We start from the raw sequence: 20,629 nt of genomic DNA, 5'->3' as shown, positions 1-20,629 counted from the left end.
TACACAGGAATAGATGAGTTCAGGCCAAGTGAACTGAGGCTTAAAGTGTTTCTACTTGATTGCCACAGAAGAGTCAAACTGGGAAGGGTGGAATGAATAGCTCCCTTCATTCCACCAGAGGAGGCTTGACAGCTGAGGCAGAGGAGCTGAGTACTCCTGACAAACTCATGCTGCTCTGCCAGCAAGCCTCCCACTTCACTGCAGCAAGGGTGGGAGCAACCACAGGCCCCAGGCATGCTCGGGATCATGGTATGGATTCACTTAGAATCATATAGAATCATAGAATCAAGCAGGCTGGAAGAGACCTCCAAGCTCAGCCAGTCCAACCTAGCACCCGGCCCCATCCAATCAACCAGACCATGGCACTAAGTGCCTCATCCAGGCTTTTCTTGAGCACCCCCAGCGATGGCAACTCCACCACCTCTCTGGGCAGCCGATTCCAGTAGCATTCCAATGGCACTTGTCCTGTGTGGACCCCCTGGCAACCCCCAGTCAGGCTCAGAACTCGCAGATGCTTGTGCTTGGGTTTTGTTTGCTGACTGCAGAGAAAAGGCTCTGGAGAGAAAGGGGTCTGGACCTGCATCTGCAACAGACGTGGTCCTCCTAGCCTTGTTTTGGTAAAACCACCTGCACTGCAGGGATGCCTAGCACTGACTGATGCTCCTGGCTTTCCAGACTGAGCCTGCTTCTTTCCTTCTGCCTTACAGAGGCAGAAGAGAGTTCTGTTGCCTGCCTTTTGTAAGGACCTGTAAGAAATGCCCTAACTACTGCTGCTCCAGGGAGCAGATGAGCACTGCAATCCCTTCAGACTGTGTGCACAGACTCTGTGAGGTCAGTTACAGACCTGAACACAGACAAATTCATCATCATGCCACAGAGTTGTTCTCCTCCTCCTCTTCCCAGATGTCCTTCATGTTCCAGTATCTGCTCAGAAAACTGACTCTGGCTGAAAATGAAAACCTCCAAGAACGATTGAGGGATAAATGAAACTCCCCTGCATCCTTCTGAGGATTTGCAGGAGGCCTTCATCAATTATTGGACATTTTGAACATTTCTATTCCAGGACAAAACAGCTCTTCCAATTAACATAGCTGTATTGGGACCAGCTAAAAATATCTGACAGTCTCCAGATATTGTCATTCCCATCTTCCAAACAGCCAGATAAGAGTTTGTGCCCTCTGTGGGAACAGAATATCTTTATTCTTATCCAGAACTGTGAATGGAAAGAATATGGAGGAGCAGCCTGAAAATGATTGCAGCTGAAATGAAGCAGAACTACTACTACTGTATAGTCACAGGAGAGAGTCATTGCCAAGCCTGGGACTTAAAACTTCCAACACAGTTTCCTTAATGAGCATAATTTATTGACAAACCGCCCCAGAAAAGCAGAGAAGACACCAAGGCCTTAATTGCAGATTCACTCTGTGCTGGGTCAGGAACTGGCTGGAGGGCAGAGCCCAGAGAGTGGTGGTGAATGGTGCCACATCCAGATGGCAGCTGGCACTGGTGGTGTGCCCCAAGGATCAGTGCTGGGCACAGTCCTGTTCAATATCTTTATTGATGATCTGGACGAGGGGATTGAGCCCAGCATCAGTAAGTTTGCAGATGGCACCAAGCTAGGAGCAGCTGTGGAGCTGTTGGAGGGTAGGAGAGCCCTGCAGAGGGACCTGGACAGGCTGGATGGGTGGGTAGAGGCCAAGGGGATGAGACTGAACAAGGCCAAGTGCAGGGTTCTGCACTTTGGCCACAACAACCTCAAGCAGCACTACAGGCTGGGGGCATGGGCAGGGACATTCTACCCTAGATCAGGCTGGCCAGAGTAGAGGATGCTGGAAGTGTAGTTTGCAGCTGTGAATTCCCTTGTTTTGGGCCCACATGTGGGCTGTAGCAGCCATTTGTCTTTCCTCTGGGTTTATGGGAAGAGTATAAGGAAAAGAAGAACACAGCAGCAACTGGAAAGGGGAAAGGACCAAAGAACTTGGCTGTCTTCTCAGTGTGGCTCACCTGCTCATACTGAGCACAGTGAGACAGCCCAGCACAGATGAGAGACCTTCTCTTAAAGAGAGGCTCTAGAATTACACCCAAGAGAATCTGAAGCTTTGCTTGGGCAGTGACTTGAAATGAATCTGGAAATGGAGGCAGGTTCATCTGAACCATCCATTCCTAGCTCATCCATTTGATAAGAGGCATTAATAAGCCAGGTTCTCTGCACATGCTAACGTGGATCCCAAGCTCATCTTGTCCTTCAGGATAGAGGGATGGGATGTTCTGGTGTGGTGGGTCTTTACTTCATGCAGGGCAGAGTTTGCTCTAGGAAGGTTACTGAGATGTTACAGTCCCAGCTGGTGACTGGAGCTGAGAATATCACAGTCTCTGAGATATTTTTGGCAGAGGAACATTTTTGTGCAACAACTCCTGCCTTTTCTAGCAACAGCTTAATCTTCAGAAGAACCACCAGGACCTTGTGAAATTCAGATTTTGTGTAAGATGGGAGTACATCAAGTAGTAAACCAGGAGGTTTTAATAGAAATGGTATTTAAAGTGCTGGTCTGAGTGTGGGGAAGGGAAAAAAAACTACACCAACAACTCCCCCTCTACTCTGCTCTGCTGAGACTCCACCTGTAGTACTGCATCCAGTTCTGGAGCCCCTGGGACAAGAGGGACGTGGAGATGCTGGAGAGTGTCCAGAGCAGGGCCAGGAGGGTGCTCAGAGGGCTGCAGCAGCTCTGCTGTGAGCACAGACTGAAGGAGTTGGGGCTGTGCAGGCTGGAGAAAAGGAGGCTCCCAGGTGACCTTCCTGTGACCTTCCAGGATCTGAAGAGGGACTGCAAAGAAGCTGGAGGGGGATATTTTAGGCTCTCAGGGAGTGCCAGGACTAGGGGGGATGAAGCAAAGCTGGAGGTGGGGAGATTCGGCCTAGAGGTGAGGAGGAAGTTGTTGAGCATGAGAGTGGTGCTGGGCATGGCAGGGTGTTGGAACTGGCTGCTCCTTGTGCTCCTTTCCAGCCCTGACTGATTCTGTGACTGTTTCCTGGAGACTTTTGTGACAACAGAAAATTGTTCACTGCCTTTGGATCAAGCACAGCTCTAAATTTTCAGGTCTTTGATGGCTCTAGGTGTGTTATGGCAATGGAGGTTAGGGGTTACTTGTTCCCAGCTATTGGTAGTTTATGGGATGTCACAGACAGGCAGGGTTAAGGCAGTGGAAGAGGGAAAAATGAGGCTTGTGTGTGTCAGAGATGATCCCCAGCAGCAGCTTCTGTGTAAAGCGAGCAACTTAGAGCAGAGCAGCTGCTGTGCTGCAAGTGCTGGGAAGCGGCTGCTGGGGTGAGCTCCAGTGAGCAAACAGTGATAGATGTTTTCAGCAGAGCAAGGTGCCAGTAAGAAATACACTGACAGCCTGGCTGGGATGTGATAAAAGGCTGTTTCCACTCTGACTTTACAGTAAGAGCCTTTGCTGGAGCTCAGACTCGTGGGCAGCTTCCCGGTTACAAGCACTGAGGGAAGCTGTGGAGCTTGAGGCTTTGCGATGCCAGGACTGGTGTTGTGCTTGGAGCAGAAGATGCAGGCTCCTGTGAGCTAAGGACTCATATTCCCACAGCATTAATGCAGCTTTTGAGTCTGTGTTGGGAGTTGCTGGGAGTCTTTCAGACCAAACAGTAAGGACAGCAAATGCTTGAGACAGATGAGCATTGCTGCAGCACCTGCAGGGGTTGGGGTGGGAGAGATGTGTTAGGGCTGCACAGCTCTGAAACAAATCACTTTCTGCTCCACATGGATGTTATAGATTGCACAGAAAGCAAAAGAGCACTTCTCTAGTTCTGTGGTTTGCATTCTGTTTTCACCTCTGCCCTTGCCCCTCATGGCTGTGTCGAGTGTGCTCAGAGGTAAATGAGTGGCTGCTCCTTGCCTCCTGGGGCAGGCTGTGTTGATGAGCAGCTGCATCATACGCAGAGCTGATGGGGGCAGGAGAAGGACACTCACCCAAATGAGAGCTGTGCAGCCTTTGAGAGGCTTCTCCTAGAAATTAATGCTCTGTTTGCACAATTTTTGCTGCATCTGACAAGATTTCAGCTGGTGGCAGTGGCCTTGTGAAAATTTAAGGTACTCTGAGAGAAGACCAAACCCTGCTTTTTCTAGCAGCGAGACTTTACTTTTCAAGGGGGAAAAAAATGGTTTGCTGAGGTTAAAAGAGATCTGATGCATCTGGAGATAAAAATATCACATTCCCTGAGTTAAAAGTAATAATTCTATGGAGTTTTGTAGAGAAGAAACATTTCAAGGCTGAAGAGAGGACCAGAAATACTGCAAATGTCTCTTCCTTTTTTTTTTGTCTTCTGCACAAAAACATTTTCTCCCTGCTCTGCTTTGTGCAGAGAATCCACCTCTGAGCTCAGGCCTGCTCCCAAGAGAGCTGCTTCTGCCCAGCATAGCAGTGTTGCAGACAGCTTTAGTGGACAAGGGTTGCAGATGGGGACAACCCCTTGAAGCCCCTGCAGGCAAGGGGCGCAGCGCATCCTACTGTGGGGAGTGCAGAGTGCTGCAACTGGCTCCATTGTCATAGAATCATAGAATCAGTCAGGGTTGGAAGGGACCACAAGGAGCAGCCAGTTCCAACTCCCCTGCCATGCCCAGGGACACCCTACCCTAGAGCAGGCTGCACACAGCCTCATCCAGCCTGGCCTTAAACACCTCCAGCCATGGGGCCTCAACCACCTCCCTGGGCAACCCATTCCAGCCTCTCACCACTCTCCTGCTCAACAACTTCCTCCTCACCTCCAGCCTCACTCTCCCTACCTCCAGCTTTGCTCCATTCCCCTCAGTCCTGGCACTCCCTGAGAGCCTAAGAAGTTCCTCCCCAGCTTTTTTTGTAGCCCTCCCTTCAGATCCTGGCAGGCCACAAGAAGGTCACTTCGGAGCCTCCTCTTCTCCAAACTGAACAGCTTAGATTTTCCTGCCAATTCACCTCTTTCATTGCTTGGAGGATCAAAAGTGGTTGAGGTGGGGAGAAGCACAGTCTCAGGAGATGAATGCCAGCAGGGAGGTCCTGCAGGACTCAGGCATTTCCTGCATCTGCTGTCCTCTGTTTCCCTTCTTTTGCAAAGCTCCATCTCCTTCCTTCCCCTTCTGTCTCTCCTGTCAGCTGTCAGCGTTGGGGCAGGGGTGGATTTTCTCTGCTGTTTGCAGGATGGACTGTTTAATTTGTAGGAATGCAAGCAGGTCAAACTCTTTTGTGTTTCCCTTCCAGGGCCGCAAACCTGGCTACTTCTCCTTCCTGGATCCTTTTTCCCCCGGTGTCTGGCTCTTCATGCTGCTCGCCTACCTGGCTGTCAGCTGCGTCCTCTTCTTGGTGGCTCGGTAATGTGCCTGGCGATGTCTTTTCCTTCCTCACGATGCCATCTAGCGTCATGCTTCCAGACCCGTGGGTGATGGGTGGGTAGGGGACAGAGGGACATCCCCCAGGCCATCACTGTGGAGGGAGCAGTAAGGTGGGGGCAGAAGCACCTCAGCCAGCTAGGGACTGAGGTGTTACTGCTGAGTGCCCACGCAGCCACTTTGCTGATGCATACCACAGGATGCCAGGTTAGAAGAGACCCCAAGGATCATCTGGTCCAACCTTTTTAGGTGACAGGTGGAGTTGAAATGAGCTGGCCCAGCACCTTGGCAAGATGAGTCTTAAAACTGTTCAGTGGAGGGGAATTCACTGCTGCCCTTGAGAGATGATTTCAATCTCACTGTTCTCATGGGGAAACATTTCCTTCTGGAGTCCAGTGGGAACCTCCCCAGCAGGAACTTGTCCCCATCACCCCTTGTCTTCTCCATGGGACTCATTGTAGATAGGGAGTCTCCATCCTCCTGGTAACCACCCTTTATGTCCTGGTCCATGGTAATAAGGTCTCCCCTAAGCCTTCTCCTCTCAAGGCTGAACAAACCCAGCTCTCTCAGCCTCATATGGCAGCTCTGGGATGGCCTTGGCATGGCTGTCACAGGGCAAGCAGGAGCATTGTTCAGGAGTGCTTGGCCATGGTGATGGGGCCCAGTGCTGAAAGCTGTCTGGGAAGGTTGGGAAGTTTGGGAGTAGAGCTGGTGCTGTGCAGATGGTGCTGTGCAGATGGTGCTGCTCCCTATAGGTGCTTTGTCTGCAACAAACCACCCACTTTTCTTGAACAGGAAGGATGGAGGCTGCTAAATCTGAGAGAATGATTCAAAGATACTCAATGCAAATCCCAGCAGTGGTGTTTGGTTCCTCTGGCTCTTTAAAACCCAGTGTGTATGGAAAAAGAAAGTTCATTAATACCTTTCAGCAGCCTCTTGGTTGATGTGCAGAGCCTCTCTTGACAGCATTCAGTTCTGTTTCCCTATGATTAATTTAAATTAGCTTAGAAATATATCACTGAGTGCTTGTCCAAAGCAGGCCCAAGGTCCACACTCATTGCTGTTTTCCCTGACCTCCTAACAAACTGCTTGTGGCTGGTGACATAGATGGGCCTCTGCAGACAGATGAAGTGTGTCCTGGCAACGTGTGCCAAAGACGTGCTGAGGGCTTGGCAGCTCTTTCAGGTCATGGTTCATACCCCATTCTCATTACAAAAACTGGAACTGTGCTGTCACTCTTGCTCCTTGGCATAGCTGCTGTTGTCATCCTGGCAGGCCTTTAATGGTGTCTTCAAATGCTGTTGCAGCCTCAGTAATGTGGTTCTGGAGAAACCATTGAATAATTCAGACCACTCTCTGCAGACTGAGTGTGATGGTTTGGGAGCTGCCTGCCCCCCCACTCTTATGAAATCACCCAGACTAGACTCAGCTAGGTGGAAGTTAAGGATTGAAGCTTCATAGTCACAGCTTAGCACAATTCACAAGCAGAGATTTACAATCTCTACAGCTAGAGACAGACAAGTTAAAAGCAATACAGAACCACAGCAGCCCTCCCAGAAACCAGAGTGCCCAGGAGGGGCTCCCAACCACCTTCCACCTTCTTTCCACCCCCCACTCATCCCAGAATCTGCCTTACATGGAAGGTGGGTTTGGAGGATGGACAAGGGGGGTTAGAAGCAGAAGGATTAGTTGAGTTATGCAGCAGAAGCCCAGGGAGAAAACACAGACACCGACTCCAACAGATAGAGGCTCTCTGTCTTGTCTGTGTTTGTGTTCTTGGTTTTACATGCCTCAGTGAACCTGTGAGTGCAGCAGACATCACCATTCTTTCCTTTTCAGAGCCTATAAGCTAATTTTCTCTCATTATAATATTCCAGTTAGCCTCAAACTAGCACAACTGACATTTGCTGCCTCTTTAGCCCCCCCTCCTCGTGTTTTAAACAAGATCCTTCAAGAAGGTGTCTGTGCACAGTTCCCTGCTGGAGATGGAGGTTTGGATGCTGATCTCTGCCTTGCTCAGCAGTAAGGAGGTTTCGACCCTTTGAATTGCAGAAGACTCTCCCAGATTAATGCTTATTACTGCCAGCATGATGCAGACATAGAATCATAGAATGAACCAGGTTGGAAGAGACCTCCAAGCTCAGCCAGTCCAGCCAGACCATGGCACTAAGTGCCCCATCCAGGCTCTGCTTTGACACCTCGAGGCACAGCGACTCCACCACCTCCCTGGGCAGCCCATTCCAATGCCAATCACTCTCTCTGACTACAACTTCCTAACAACATCCAGCCTAGACATGCCCTGGCACAGCTTGAGGCTGTGTCCCCTTCTTCTGGTGCTGGTTGCCTGGCAGCAGAGCCCAACCCCACCTGGCTACAGCCTCCCTTCAGGCAGCTGCAGACAGCAATGAGCTCTGCCCTGAGCCTCCTCTGCTGCAGGCTGCACCCCCCCAGCTCCCTCAGCCTCTCCTCCCAGGGCTGTGCTCCAGGCCCCTCCCCAGCCTTGCTGCCCTTCTCTGGACACATTCCAGTATAGCCTTCAGGAAACAATCTAATGTCTGCCTCACTGGCATCACAGGGAAGTAGGGGATGGAGAAACAAAAATAAGCTCCTCATTTTGGTGGATTCTGTGGAAGCTGGCAGAGCCCTGCAGCTGGATGGCAATATCCCTGAGATGACCCTCCCAGGCACTGGCTGGGTTAACCATTAGCAATATAATGAACTGCACCATAGGAATGAGAAGACTTTTTTATCAACCAGGGAACTGACAATTTGAAACAGCCTACAGTCACTCCAGGCTGCCAGTGATTTCAGATTCCTACCTCTGTCCTGTCCCTGTGAGGACTGCAAGTATGTGATGCTTTGATATATCAGCAGTTGGCTTCCCACTAGACATTGCTGAGGCAATCAAGGCACCTCACTGACAATGCATGATAGTGTCCTGCAGTCAGTTCTCACACACTGCACTTCTGAACTGCCTATTGATGTTCATTCTCCAGCCAGGAGCACAGCCAGGGATATGTGATTTCAGTTCCATATCGAGGTTGTGCACATCTGGAGTAGTGGTTGTGGTTGTCTGTGGCATGAGTTTGCACTCCAGTCTCCCTGCAGCCCACCCCTGCTCCAGCAAAGCCTCTCAAAACTTTCACTAATCTTTACAAGAAAGCCTCTGGTTTCTGAGTCTTAGAGCAAGCATTTCACATGGCTCTGACCCCTGGGCATCACTTGACAGCAAAGAGTTTCCTCCTCAGGAATATCTCCCTCCAGGAGCATGAGAGCTTCACAGCTTTGCCTTTTACCCTCTGCTGGTTTTCCCATTTCCCAGGGAGTCCCCTGAACTGTTTTCTCATTTTAGACTGACACCCTACGAGTGGTACAGCCCTCACCCCTGCTCCCAAGGCAGGTGCAACCTCCTGGTGAATCAGTACTCTCTAGGCAACAGCCTGTGGTTTCCAGTCGGAGGATTCATGCAGCAAGGCTCCACCATTGCCCCCCAGGCACTCTCCACCCGCTGTGTCAGTGGAGTCTGGTAAGGAGCTCAGCCCTCCTCCTAAAGGAGGCTTCTCTGGAGGTCTTTTGTGAGCAGAAGCAGATGAGAGGCAGAGGGTGGGGATGGAGATCAGACCTCAGGTCACTGTCTTCACTTCCCTTTCTCTAGGTGGGCATTCACCTTGATCATCATCTCGTCCTACACGGCCAACCTGGCAGCCTTCCTCACGGTGCAGCGCATGGACGTCCCCATCGAGTCAGTGGACGACCTGGCTGACCAGACAGCCATCGAGTACGGCACCATTCACGGCGGCTCCAGCATGACCTTCTTCCAAGTAAACCCCATTCTTTGCTCACTGGGGCGGGGAGTGCAGAGGGCACCCTTGAGTCAGGTTTGGATGTCACAGAGGGGACCTCTGGAGAGCTCCCTGGCTGCTTGAGTGCAGAGTACTTGTCTAGATCCGCAGTGGGTGGTGGATGAAGAGTGGAGGAGAGAGATGGCAGTGGTTGTAACACAGCAGCTGGTGTGCTGTTGGGATGCTGGGGGATAGGGTTAGGATATCTCTGCTGAATCCCAGAGCAGAGTTCTTAGAAAGAAGCTTAATGCTCTGAGTGTCACCATGTAGATGGGAAAGTGGCATCCATCCCTGCATCATGGCAGTGACACAACACAGTCTTAGTTCCCGTGGGTCCTTATGCAGTTTGGATATGATCTCAGCTTTTACGTGGGTGTCTCAGGAACCTTTACAGCCCCCGGGTAGTCTGGCACCTAGAATCATAGAATTGTTTAGGTTGGAAGTGAATCATCTGGTTCCAACCTTCTGCCATAGGCAGGGACACCTCCAACTAGAACAGGTCGCTCAAGGCCTCATCCAACCTGGCTTTGAACACCACCAGGGAGGGAGCAGCCACAACCTGTCCAAGTGCTGGAGTCTGCCTCTGGTCAGTGGCACTGAGACCAAGTCAGTCAAGTGTATGCAAACATATGCAGGCCAGTTAGCCCAATTTAAGTTCTGTCTTCCCTGCTCTATTCAGAAGGGAAATAAATAAGTGAATCTTTTCTGCACTGCTCTGAATGCACAAAGAACTGCTTGAGGATTATTTATTTATTACTTGTTGAAATTCTGAGAGGACATAAAGCTTTTCTCACTTTTTTTTCCCCCCTCTGAGTCTGAACTGAATTAGAAAGCTTGAGAAATCTCTCAAGTGAGCCTGAGCTTTTCAACCCAACTTTACACCCTTCGGGGGGTTGGCAAAAAGCTACTTTTTAAGCATAGCATTACATCTAAAATAAGCTGAACAGAGCCCAAGTGACTGAGGTGGTTGTGTATGAGGCACTTGGCTTAGTTCTTTTCAGGAAGGCTTTCAAGTTTCAAATCCTGACTGGGGCTCTCCACTGCCTGCCGGGTGCTGGAGTTGCTGCTACCAGAGAAGAAATTGGCAAGAAATGTTCTTGTACCATTTGCAATGCCTTAAACTATGTTGGAATCCACCTGCCTGTGGTGGTGGGTCAAACACAGTGAGGAATTAAGCAGATATGGCTGAGGGTGACTTCGTTACCCCTCACTTCTTGGTGCCCATGAGATGTTTGTCCACTGCCAAAGCACCTTGCCCTGTAACCTGTCCTGGCAGCCATTTCTCCTGGCACTAACACACAGGGTTAAGGTTTAGAAGTGCAGTGAGTCAGGTACAAACACATACCCTCTTCATCTGTCTCTTGCCCAAGTGACTGCACCCAGAGGGCAGAGCTGGACAGATGTGGACAGTAATTAGGTCAACAGCAGATTCCCTGAGGCTCTCCAGCATCGCTGGCCAGGCACAGAAAATGAGCCCTTGAAAATGTGATGGCAGGAGGCACCTGAGAGCACATCACACAGCTACCTTCTTGTCCAGGAGGAGAGGTGGTGTAAGGGATTCTGTGTGCTGCAGAGATACAAGTGTGAGGGGAAAGCAGCAGGCTCAGAAGTGTGGACCTGAGTGTGTTCATCCTCAGGCTTTATGCACACAGGTTTCACACTTTGCTCAGCACAGGCAAGAGAGTTTAAGTGTAGTTGGCTTTTCTCTAGTCTAACCAAGCTGGGTTCAACCACTAGCAAAGTTTGGGACTGGTCAAGCTTTGGTTTAGTTTGGTTGACTTACAGCCCGAGGTTAGTCCATGAAAGGACTCCAGGTCTCTGAAGCAGGTACTTTGATTTGCCTCACAATGGGGTGAACCAAAGTCTGGATTTAGAAAGCAGCAAAGCCCAAGGATCTTTAGTGCTAACCCCAGCCCTCAGTGCCCTTCTCAGGGTGGGGGGGGTTAAATCAGGCAAGCAGGAGCTGTTTCTTCTGGCTTTTCTTGTGTGGTTTTGATATAATGTTGCAGAAACTCTTTTTCATTTGTCTAAAATTGAATTTATGCAAAGAGCTTTGCTGGAACCTATTGGCATTTCATGCCCAGCTTTGCCAACAAAGTCTCAAATCTGCCAAGGCATTTGGGCCTCTAAATCTCATTGCAATAAAAGGAGGTTGGGCATTGAAATCCTCTTTGAATCTGGTACCAGATCTGCTTTGACTTCTTTCCACAGACTGCATTGGATTGGAAGGGAGACCCTCAAAGGGCATCTTGTCCAGCCCCCTTGCAGGGACACCTCCAACTAGAGCAGGCTGCCCAGGGCCACAGCAAGGCTTGATCTTGAATGTCTCTAGCGATTGGGCCTCAACCACAGCCCTGGGCAACCTGGGCAGTATTTCACCACTCTCATTGTGCAGAACTCCCCCCTGATGTCCAACCTAAATCTCCCCTGCTCTAGTTTCAAACCATTGCCCCTCGTCCATCACCCCAGACCCTTCTAAACAGTCCCTCCCCAGCCTTCCTGTAGGATACTGCAATGCAGTAATAAGGTCTCTGCAGAGCCTTCTCTTCCCTAGGCTGGACAGCCTCAACTCTCTCAGCCTGTCCCCATCTTTATGGTCTCCTCTGGAGCCTCTCCAGCATGCCCACGTCTCTCTTAGCTTGGGGGTCCCATAGCTGGCCTGAGTGCCGCAGGTGAGGAGCGAGCAGAGCAGAGCAGAGCAGCCGAATCGCCTCTCTCAGCCTGCTGCTGTTCCAGCTTCTTTGCTGGCCTAGCGGTGTCCCATCTGGGCCTTCCGTGGCATGCAGATGGCCCGAGCTGAGCTCCCCCTGCCTTCTCCCTGCCACAGAACTCCCGCTACCAGACCTACCAGCGCATGTGGAACTACATGTACTCCAAGCAGCCCAGCGTCTTCGTCAAGAGCACGGAGGAGGGGATCGCGCGGGTGCTGAACTCCAACTACGCCTTCCTGCTGGAGTCCACCATGAACGAGTATTACCGTCAGCGCAATTGCAACCTCACCCAGGTCGGGGGCCTTCTGGACACCAAGGGCTACGGGATTGGCATGCCCGTCGGTAGGCAGTGAAGAACAATTCTAGTCCTTCTCAGCTGGCGGCAGAGGAGCGGAGCGTTTGAAAGGCCGAACCGGCTCTAGAGCCAGTGTCACGTTTCGCAGCTCTCCTACCCCAGGGCTCCTTTGCCTTTGCTTTGAAAAACCCCAACTCCATTGTGATTGCCCAAGGTCTGCATGCTCAGAGCTAGACGTGGCAGACCTGCTTTGGTCCGGAGCCCTGTGACACGTGACTCTGGTTCTCTGAATAGTTAATGTCAAAGACACTTCCAAATCGCTGCCTGTTTGCTGCCTATCTGCTCTGTGCTGACTGTTTCCCAGTGGTTTTGAACTGTTTTGTGCTCCTTATTTCATCTCAGAAGCGCTGTAAAAGTGATTCTCTTGCAACTCTTGTAGTTATTAGCACAAGTTTCTTAACAGCTGATGGGTTCTGAAACCTCCAGGGCAGAAAATTGGGCAATTCAGTGACTATCTTTGCTAATAATCAGGTTTAACAAACGCAGAGGTTTTGTCTTTCAAATATGAGAGCTAGAAAAGGAACATCATCTCCCAGGGCAGCACAGCAAAACAAGGATGTAGCAGTTGTTATTCCAAGCGATCTGCTGATCTTTTGGCCGCTTTCACAGGCTCAGGAAGCTGTGTTCTTGACCTTTCAGCCCCTGCACTTAGCAATAGGGAGGAAAGGTGGATTACATAAGAACTGTCACAGTCACTGCAGCTTAGCTAACATGCATAAGCTTGTAAAGTCACAGTAACCTGATCAGGAGTACAGATCCTCACTTTCAGGACTAAATTCGTTCTGACATTGTCTTGTTAAACAGTGAAACTGTAGCAGATAAGAAGAGCAGAAAGCTGCTCGCTGGGACAATAGTGCAGGGTTACCAGGAGAAGAGCAGTCTTTCCCACGGCCCTTCTTTGGGATCTCTGGGAGCAGACATCATCCAGAGTGCAGCTGAACTTGGTGCTGAGCGCAGGAACAGACCTCTGCCACAGCTTGCTTGAATTTGCTGTTGGTGCAGTGCACCACTTTGAGGGATGGATTCTTAGAGCAAGGTTGAATGACAGGAGAAGGACCTCCATGGTCTGGAGGAGCAGCAGTGCGAAACTGCACTGCCTGTTCAGGGCCTGTTCCTGAAGCCAAAGCTCCCCCTTGTAATGGACCTCTTTAAACAGCTTGTGTGGGCCTTGGTGGACAGGTGACACTGCCATCTGCCAACGACATGCACCAGTTGGCAGTCCCAGCAGGGAGGCTGCAGGTTTTGGGGGCTCACATGAGCTGAAGCCCCTTCCAAACTGTTCAGAGATGAGCTTTTGTAGCTGGGCACACTGGCAGGCCAGGAGCACAGCCCTGTGAGGAGAGGCTGAGGGAGCTGGGGGTGTGCAGCCTGCAGAAGAGGAGGCTCAGGGCAGAGCTCATTGCTGTCTACAACTACCTGAAGGGAGGTTGTAGCCAGCTGGGATTGGGCTCTTCTGCCAGGTGACCAGCAAGAGAACAAGGGGACACAGTCTCAAGTTGTGCCAGGGCAGGTTCAGACTGGATGTTAGGAGGAAGTTGTTGTCAGAGAGAGTGATTGGCATTGGAATGGGCTGCCCAGGGAGGTGGTGGAGTCACCGTCCCTGGAGGTTTTCAGTCAAAGCCTGGCTGGGGCACTTAGTGCCATGGTGTGGTTGCTTGGCTAGGGCTGGGTGCTAGGTTGGACTGGCTGAGCTTGGAGCTCTCTTCCAGCCTGGTTGATTCTGTTCTATTCGTTAGAATGGTGGTGGGGATGAGCGGGGAGGAAGGCTGGCTGAGGCAGGGCATTACCATGGCACCTCTTGGTGTTGCAGGCTCCGTGTTTCGCGACGAGTTTGACCTGGCCATTCTGCAGTTGCAAGAGAACAACCGCCTGGAAATCCTGAAGAGGAAGTGGTGGGAAGGAGGCAAATGCCCCAAAGAGGAGGACCACAGAGCCAAAGGTAAGCCACGCTGCTCTCTGGTGGCATGCTGAAGGGACCAAGCAGCAGGAGCATCCTTGCCAGCAGCGCAGGGATGAACGTCCATCTGCCTGTGAGCACTGCCAGGTTTACTGCCCGAGAATTACTTTTTCCCTCTTCCTCTGACCTGAGATTCCTTCCTTCACAATTCAAGGAGAAAGTCAAACAGCTCTGCTCTACCTCATGCTGTGTGTTTTTGCCTGGGGCACAGATAGCAGGAACAACCAAATGACAAATATTGGAGGCATATGGAGGGAAAATTAGCTTCTAATGAATGTCTGGGAAAATGGATGGCTAAAGGGATCAGACCAAAATCCTGGGTTCCTTCAAGGGAGATGTATCTCCACCACAGGCCCACTGGTTAATGGCTCCAAGTGAAAGGGCCTTTTAAATGGCCAGAGGGAGGGACACAAGGACATTATTAGTACATCTGTAGACTGAGGAGCAAATTCTTCTGGGTAATGCTATGCAAATTGCCATAAAAGCTGCCACATTAGGCTGATGTCCTGGCGTGACAGCAGTTGCCAGCTTAATGCAGTTGCTGCAGTTTTTAGTTTTGGCAGTCACCCTTTCCTCAGCAAGCATGTTCTGAGAGGCCAGCAGGTCCCCCAGATGGAAGGACAGTCCTTGATAGACCTTCCTGAGCGCAGAGATGGAGAGCCAAGGTGAGTCCACCTTGGCTACAGTGCAGCAGGTGCAGGGGTGTGTGTCCATGCAGTTTGTGAGCTAGGCTGGGTGAGACCCCAGGGGACACTGAGCCAGTCCTTGCTGAGCAGTGCTGCAAGCCTGGGTTGTTCATCCCAAGACAGAAGGTGTTGGCCTATTGTAAGACATCAGACATCGGGGTAATGTCTTAAGCTATTAAAGAAGTCACATTTGAAGGTAACATGGGAGTCTTTTTTCTCCATGTATTGTGCAAAAAACAGCTCTGAAATAGAAAGTGGTCTTAGGGCTGTTTGGAGATAGCTTTGGATGGAGGTGGCTGGGAAGCAGGCTGCTGGCCTGTTTCTGGCACTAGCCAAGTGTGCTCTCTGAGCCTGGACAAGTTTTCCTGCTGTTCCATGCCCTCTGTTATGGCTCATTTTCTCCATCTGAGAAATGAGGAAGGCTGCAGTCTGTTGATATGTGTATATGGAGGAAGGAATTATTTCTCAGGTGAGCTTGGGAATGGGTGTCTGAAGTGGCATTTAGGTAGAATGATAGAAGTACATAGAGAGAGGTTCTGGCCTTAAATTCAAATTTGAGAGCTGCTGGGAGGATGTTCCTTACCTTGAGTCTAAGCTATGGCTATGGGCTATGTGTTCTGCCCTGCAATTGCTGTCTTGGGGGAAACATCTATACAAAGGGCTGATTTACAGAGCCACTTGATTGCTCCAGAGGCAATGCCAAAAGAATGACAGAGGAGGAGGGAGAAATGTGACCTCCTAAGTTTTAGAACAAAACAGGTCAGCAATTTACAAGGATTTTGGTGAGATTTTATGTCTGAAAGCCATGAAGAGATTAAGCCAATAAATCATTGGTACTTACACTTTGATTTAATGTTATAGAGGGAAGAGGAAGATTTTTATAGATATTTTTGTTGAATAATGGCCTCATGCAGTCACCTCAGTGCAAAACAGCTTGGTTTTTAGCAATCAATCCAATAATAAGGGCCCCAGTCCACCTGAGACCCCAAACCAACAAGCACAGGAGAGAAGAGCTGTTCATTGGACAGTGTGCACTGAGACCAGCCCTGGCTCCTCTCATGGTCCTATTCTGCAGGGCTGGACAGAGGCACCGGTGTGGCTTTGGGGACAGAAGTCATGGTGGGAAGTGAAGTGACAGTTGCAGCTCATGGAAAGCTCAGGCCAGTTTCTTGAGGGGTGACTTCTCCATCCAGCTGCTGAGCTTTGTGGTGCACAAGCTGTGGAGGACAGGACTGGCAGCTGTTGTGTGTGCAGCTTAGTCTCTTCTCTAAATGAAGCTCTCTGCATGTGCAGCATTTGACCTCAGCTGGCTGAAGAGCATCTACAGTCAGTTAAATGGGAGTCATCCTGGTACAAGCAAGTTGTCTGAAGGGAGTGAGATGGGATGAAACGTGGGAGGAGCTGTTTCCTTCTCACGAGCCAGAGGGTGCTGGACAGAAAGCAGCCATAGATTCACAGAATGGTTTAGGTTGGAAGCGACCTTAAAGATCATCTAATCCAACCCCTGCCATGGGCAGGGACACCTCCCACTAGACCAGGTTGCTCAAGACCTCATCCAGCCTGGCCTTGAGCACCTCCAGGGAGAGGGTATCCATGACCTCTCTGTGCCAGTGTCTCCCCACTCTCACTGTAAAGAATTTCTTTCTAATATCCAGTCTAAATCAACCCAGGCTGTAACCAGGTACCCCTGGGTGGCAGGGACTCCATTTGGTCACTCTATACAGTGTGGGGTCCTGGTCTTGCTTGGAATCTCTCCTTGCTGCTGCAACACAAGAAGCTGTAATCGTTTTTCACCAGCACTTTGTAATGCAATCAAAAGAGTTTTTCTTGGTGCCAGCTTCCTTTAAAACCCTTTCTTGTCTTCTTCATCTCATCTTCTTTAACAACATAGCTCATCTTCCTTTTCAAACTTCAAAGCAACTCGAGCTGGGTGAATAATTTGCAGGGATTAATGTGCCAGATTGATCTCTCTGCTTTTTTTTTCTCTCCTCCTCCTGTTTTCAGTTTGTCCACAAATTGCTTTGTACTTTTCCTTCAATGTACTTGCTGTTTATCTGCAAAATCATCACTTCTGAGGAGGTGACTTCGATCGAGCAGTTACTGCAAGTCACTCAGTTTGCCATCAGAGTCATGCAAATGGCTATTAATAGGACAGTGCTGGCTGTGTGGTTTCGGTCCCTGGCAGGGCAGTGCAATGCCCAACCAAACAGCCAGGAGCTGGGATTTGTCTCCAGTGATGCTTTGCAATTTATGTTGTGCCTACCCTCTCCATAGCATTGTCTCTTCTGCTTTGTTTTAGGCTTGGGAATGGAGAATATTGGTGGAATCTTCGTGGTTCTCATCTGTGGCTTAATCGTAGCAATTTTTATGGCAATGCTGGAGTTCTTGTGGAGCCTGCGGCACTCTGAACAGTCAGAGGTAGGAGCTGAAAGCGCCCTGAGGGGATAGAGTGTGTTTATTGGTGTCTGCAGGGTGCTCAGTAGGGTAGGTGATGCACCCAGGCTGAGCTGAGCATTGCCACAACAAGGCTGGATGCATTGGGCAAGGTCTGTAATGCATCAGCTTCTCATGCACTCCCTCTAAGGCTGAGGCTGTAGGCTTGCTCCGAGGGCAAGGATGTGTACAAGGATGTGTATCATGTCCAGGTACACATGTCCAAGATGCCATCTTTCCTGGAGATGGGATTACCAGAGGATTCTGTCTGCAGTGGGTTTGGGTCTTGCATTGATGTGGGGATCCAGAACACAGGAGGGTGCCTGGCAAGAGGCAGAATCCGTTGCACTAAATCAAGTGTAAATGTCCAAGCACTGGAGTCAGAGTGGCCAGGCTAAGGACCGAGCTCGGAACACTGCCGCCAGAAGGCAGAGCAGACAGCGCAGCAGGGCTCCCTGAGGTGAGCAGTATGTCTCGGGTCTGCCTTCCAGGTGTCGGTGTGCCAAGAAATGGTGACAGAGCTGCGCAACATCATTCTCTGCAAGGACAGTTTCCACCCTCGTCGGAGGCGAGGGGCAATGGTACGGACTCGCCCCGGAGTTATCCCGGAGGAGCGCCGAGCCCGCAGCACAACCACGCTCAGCAACGGGAAGCTGTGCAGTGGGGGCGAGCCAGATCCCCTGGCGCAAAGACTGGCACAAGAAGCCGCCCTGGTTGCCCGAGGCTGCACGCACATCCGGGTGTGCCCCGAGTGCCGCAGGTTTCAGGGCCTGCGGGCACGGCCGTCCGCGGGCTCCCCCGCGCAGAGCGAAGAGAGCCTGGAGTGGGAGAAGACCACCAACAGCAGCGAGCCCGAGTAACGCTGGCGCTTCGGGGGGGGCGCCGAGGTGGGCCGAGAGGGTCCTGTTCCATTTTACAGAACATGGACTTGTACAATGTCAACCCGGTTTTAAATTCAAAGCAGTTACCCAGCTTCTCCAGAGCAAGGCGGACCTCGGGGCTGCGGCAGGCCTGGCCAGAGGGTCGGCTTTGGGTTCGGTGTCCAAGCGGACGCAGGTTTGGCCGGAGCTCGGCGTGGCAGGAGCAAGCTCCTCCAGCTGGCCTGTCCCCAGCGGTTGTCTCGGTGCCACTGAGCTGCTCCGAGGTGGGGAAGGAGGGATGCGTTGGGTAACAGGTGTAGCAGACGCTGCCCACCTAGGGGCGAGAGTGGTTCTTGGGACTTCTCGGCCCCCCAGAGCAGGAGAAAGGACGCTGGTGCTGTCTCCCCATCACGCAGACTTAGCAGGGGATGTTCTCAGAGGGCAGGGGGAGGGTATTTTTATTTGCTGTGGATAAGGGAGGGGAAGGGAGGAGCCATTATTTTGTTTCACTTCATTTAGGGTATGTCAGGACCTAGTCTCCGAGGCACCAGGTTTCAGGTGCTGAACTCTTCGTCCTATTCAGAGTGTGGCAGGTGGACCGAGGGGGAAGAGTGGAACACAGTCCCCATGAGAAGCAGCATTTGCTGACAGTCCATCTGAGGAGTCCTTAAAGTATGTGTGTGTGTGTATATATATATGACTATATATATATATGCATTGAGAGATATATATTAAAATGCCAAAAAGAAACCCAACCAACGACCGGAGGGAACTCCAAGAGGCCTTGCACCGCCTGGCATTTCAGGGGTTCTGTGTCTTGTCTTTAGTTGTGGGGTTATTTTTGCCTATTTTTTTCCTTTCTGTTTTTGGGATGCGGGTTGGGGAGCCCTTGGAGGCAGGTGAGGTGGGAGCAGGGGAGAGTGGGGAGCGCTGGGGAAGGCTGCCCTTCCTGCCAGCTGAGGCAGGTGGCATTTGCTGCCCGCTGGCGCTCCCCAAAGCATCCCCGGCCAGCGCTCTGCACGCTCCTGAGAAACCAACTCCGAGCTCTGCTCCAGGCTCGCAGCCTCCCCTTGTCTGTAACCCATGGAGCACCCTCCCCGTGCAGGGTGACCTTACAGCCCGTGTCTAGCAGCAACGATGCCACCCAGCATTTGAGAACACCATTAGCCCGGGATCTCTGATGTAAGGAAAATATTTACTTCCCTAGCAACAAGAGCAGCTCACCCTCTGCTTGGCACAGATGTGGGTTTCACATTGAGGAGTCGAATTTTCTGATTGAAAAACAAATTCTATGCAATTTCTGATTGTCAAAGGAAAGAGATGGCAATGGAGAGGGGCAGGGGAGATGAAGCCTTGAGTGAAGGTACATCCTGTTCTTGAATTGTTTTCTCTTTTTTTTTTTCTTCTTTTTCTTTTTGTTTTTTTTTGTCTTGAATGTACTGAAATAAAAGATGTCCTTGTATAATCATGCTCTTTTTTCCTTCTCTTTCCTTCCCTGTCCACAGTTAGAAAAGTCAGGAGACAATTCAAGTCCTGTCTGATCAGGGAGCAACTCCCCGGCTGAAGGGGAAGGTTTCTGCTGCCCGAGTGTGTCCATACCTGTGGTGTTGCTGTCATCTGTAGTGGAATGGAAATGAGAGAAAAGAAAGAAAATGAAAGAGAAGGAAGGAAGCCAGCCAGCCAAGAGAGCCAGTGGCATCCTGGCCTGGATCAGGAGCAGTGTGGCCAGCAGGACAAGAGAGGTTGTTCTTCCCCTGTACTCAACACTGGTCAGGCCACACCTTGAGTGCTGTGTCCAGTTCTGGGCTCCTCCATTCAAGAGAGATGTTGAGGTACTGGAAGGTGTCTGGAGAAGGGCAGCAAGGCTGGGGAGGGGCCCTGTGAGGAGAGGCTGAGGGAGCTGGGGGTGTGCAGCCTGCAGCAGAGGAGGCTCAGGGCAGAGCTCATTGCTGTCTGCAGCTCCCTGAAGGGAGGCTGTAGCCAGGTGGGGTTGGGCTCTTCTGCCAGGCAAGCAGCAACAGAACAAGGGAACACAGTCTCAAGCTGTGCCAGGGGAGGTTGAGGCTGGTTGTTGTTAGGAAGTTGTTGTCAGAGAGAGTGATTGGCATTGGAATGGGCTGCCCAGGGAGGTGGTGGAGTCACTGCCCCTGAAGGTGTTGAAGCCAAGCCTGGGTGGGGCACTTAGTGCCATGGTGTGGTTGCTTGGGTAGGACTGAGTGCTAGGTTGGACTTAATGAGCTTGGAAGTCTCTTCCAACCTGCTTGATTCTATGACTCTATGGTTTGCCTGCAATGTTGATCATAACAGCTCCAGCCTTCCCAGGATGCTGTTTGGAGCCCAGTTGAGAAGGGGCTGAGGTTTAAGTAGAATCATGGAATTGTTTCAATTGGAAAAGACTCTAAGATCATCA

General features: G+C 50.9%; 1 protein-coding gene across 1 annotated transcript in view; it reads left to right on the top strand.

Annotated features, from left to right (window-relative positions):
* GRIK4 (glutamate ionotropic receptor kainate type subunit 4) overlaps positions 1 to 19,685 on the top strand; it is a 262,197-nt gene extending 242,512 nt beyond the window's left edge. Inside the window, 7 exon segments of the mRNA XM_064173386.1 lie at positions 5,248 to 5,357; positions 8,728 to 8,901; positions 9,031 to 9,196; positions 12,045 to 12,270; positions 14,094 to 14,222; positions 17,226 to 17,344; positions 17,851 to 19,685. Of these exon segments, the coding sequence (XP_064029456.1) occupies positions 5,248 to 5,357; positions 8,728 to 8,901; positions 9,031 to 9,196; positions 12,045 to 12,270; positions 14,094 to 14,222; positions 17,226 to 17,344; positions 17,851 to 18,219 (1,293 nt within the window). The 3' untranslated portion in view covers positions 18,220 to 19,685.
* The last annotated feature ends 944 nt before the right edge of the window (positions 19,686 to 20,629 follow it).

The sequence above is a fragment of the Pogoniulus pusillus genome, chromosome 38 (assembly GCF_015220805.1).
Source record: "Pogoniulus pusillus isolate bPogPus1 chromosome 38, bPogPus1.pri, whole genome shotgun sequence".
Classification (NCBI taxonomy): domain Eukaryota; kingdom Metazoa; phylum Chordata; class Aves; order Piciformes; family Lybiidae; genus Pogoniulus; species Pogoniulus pusillus.
The sequence above is the reverse complement of the archived record's forward strand: the minus strand, read 5'-3'. Positions and strand labels throughout refer to the sequence as shown.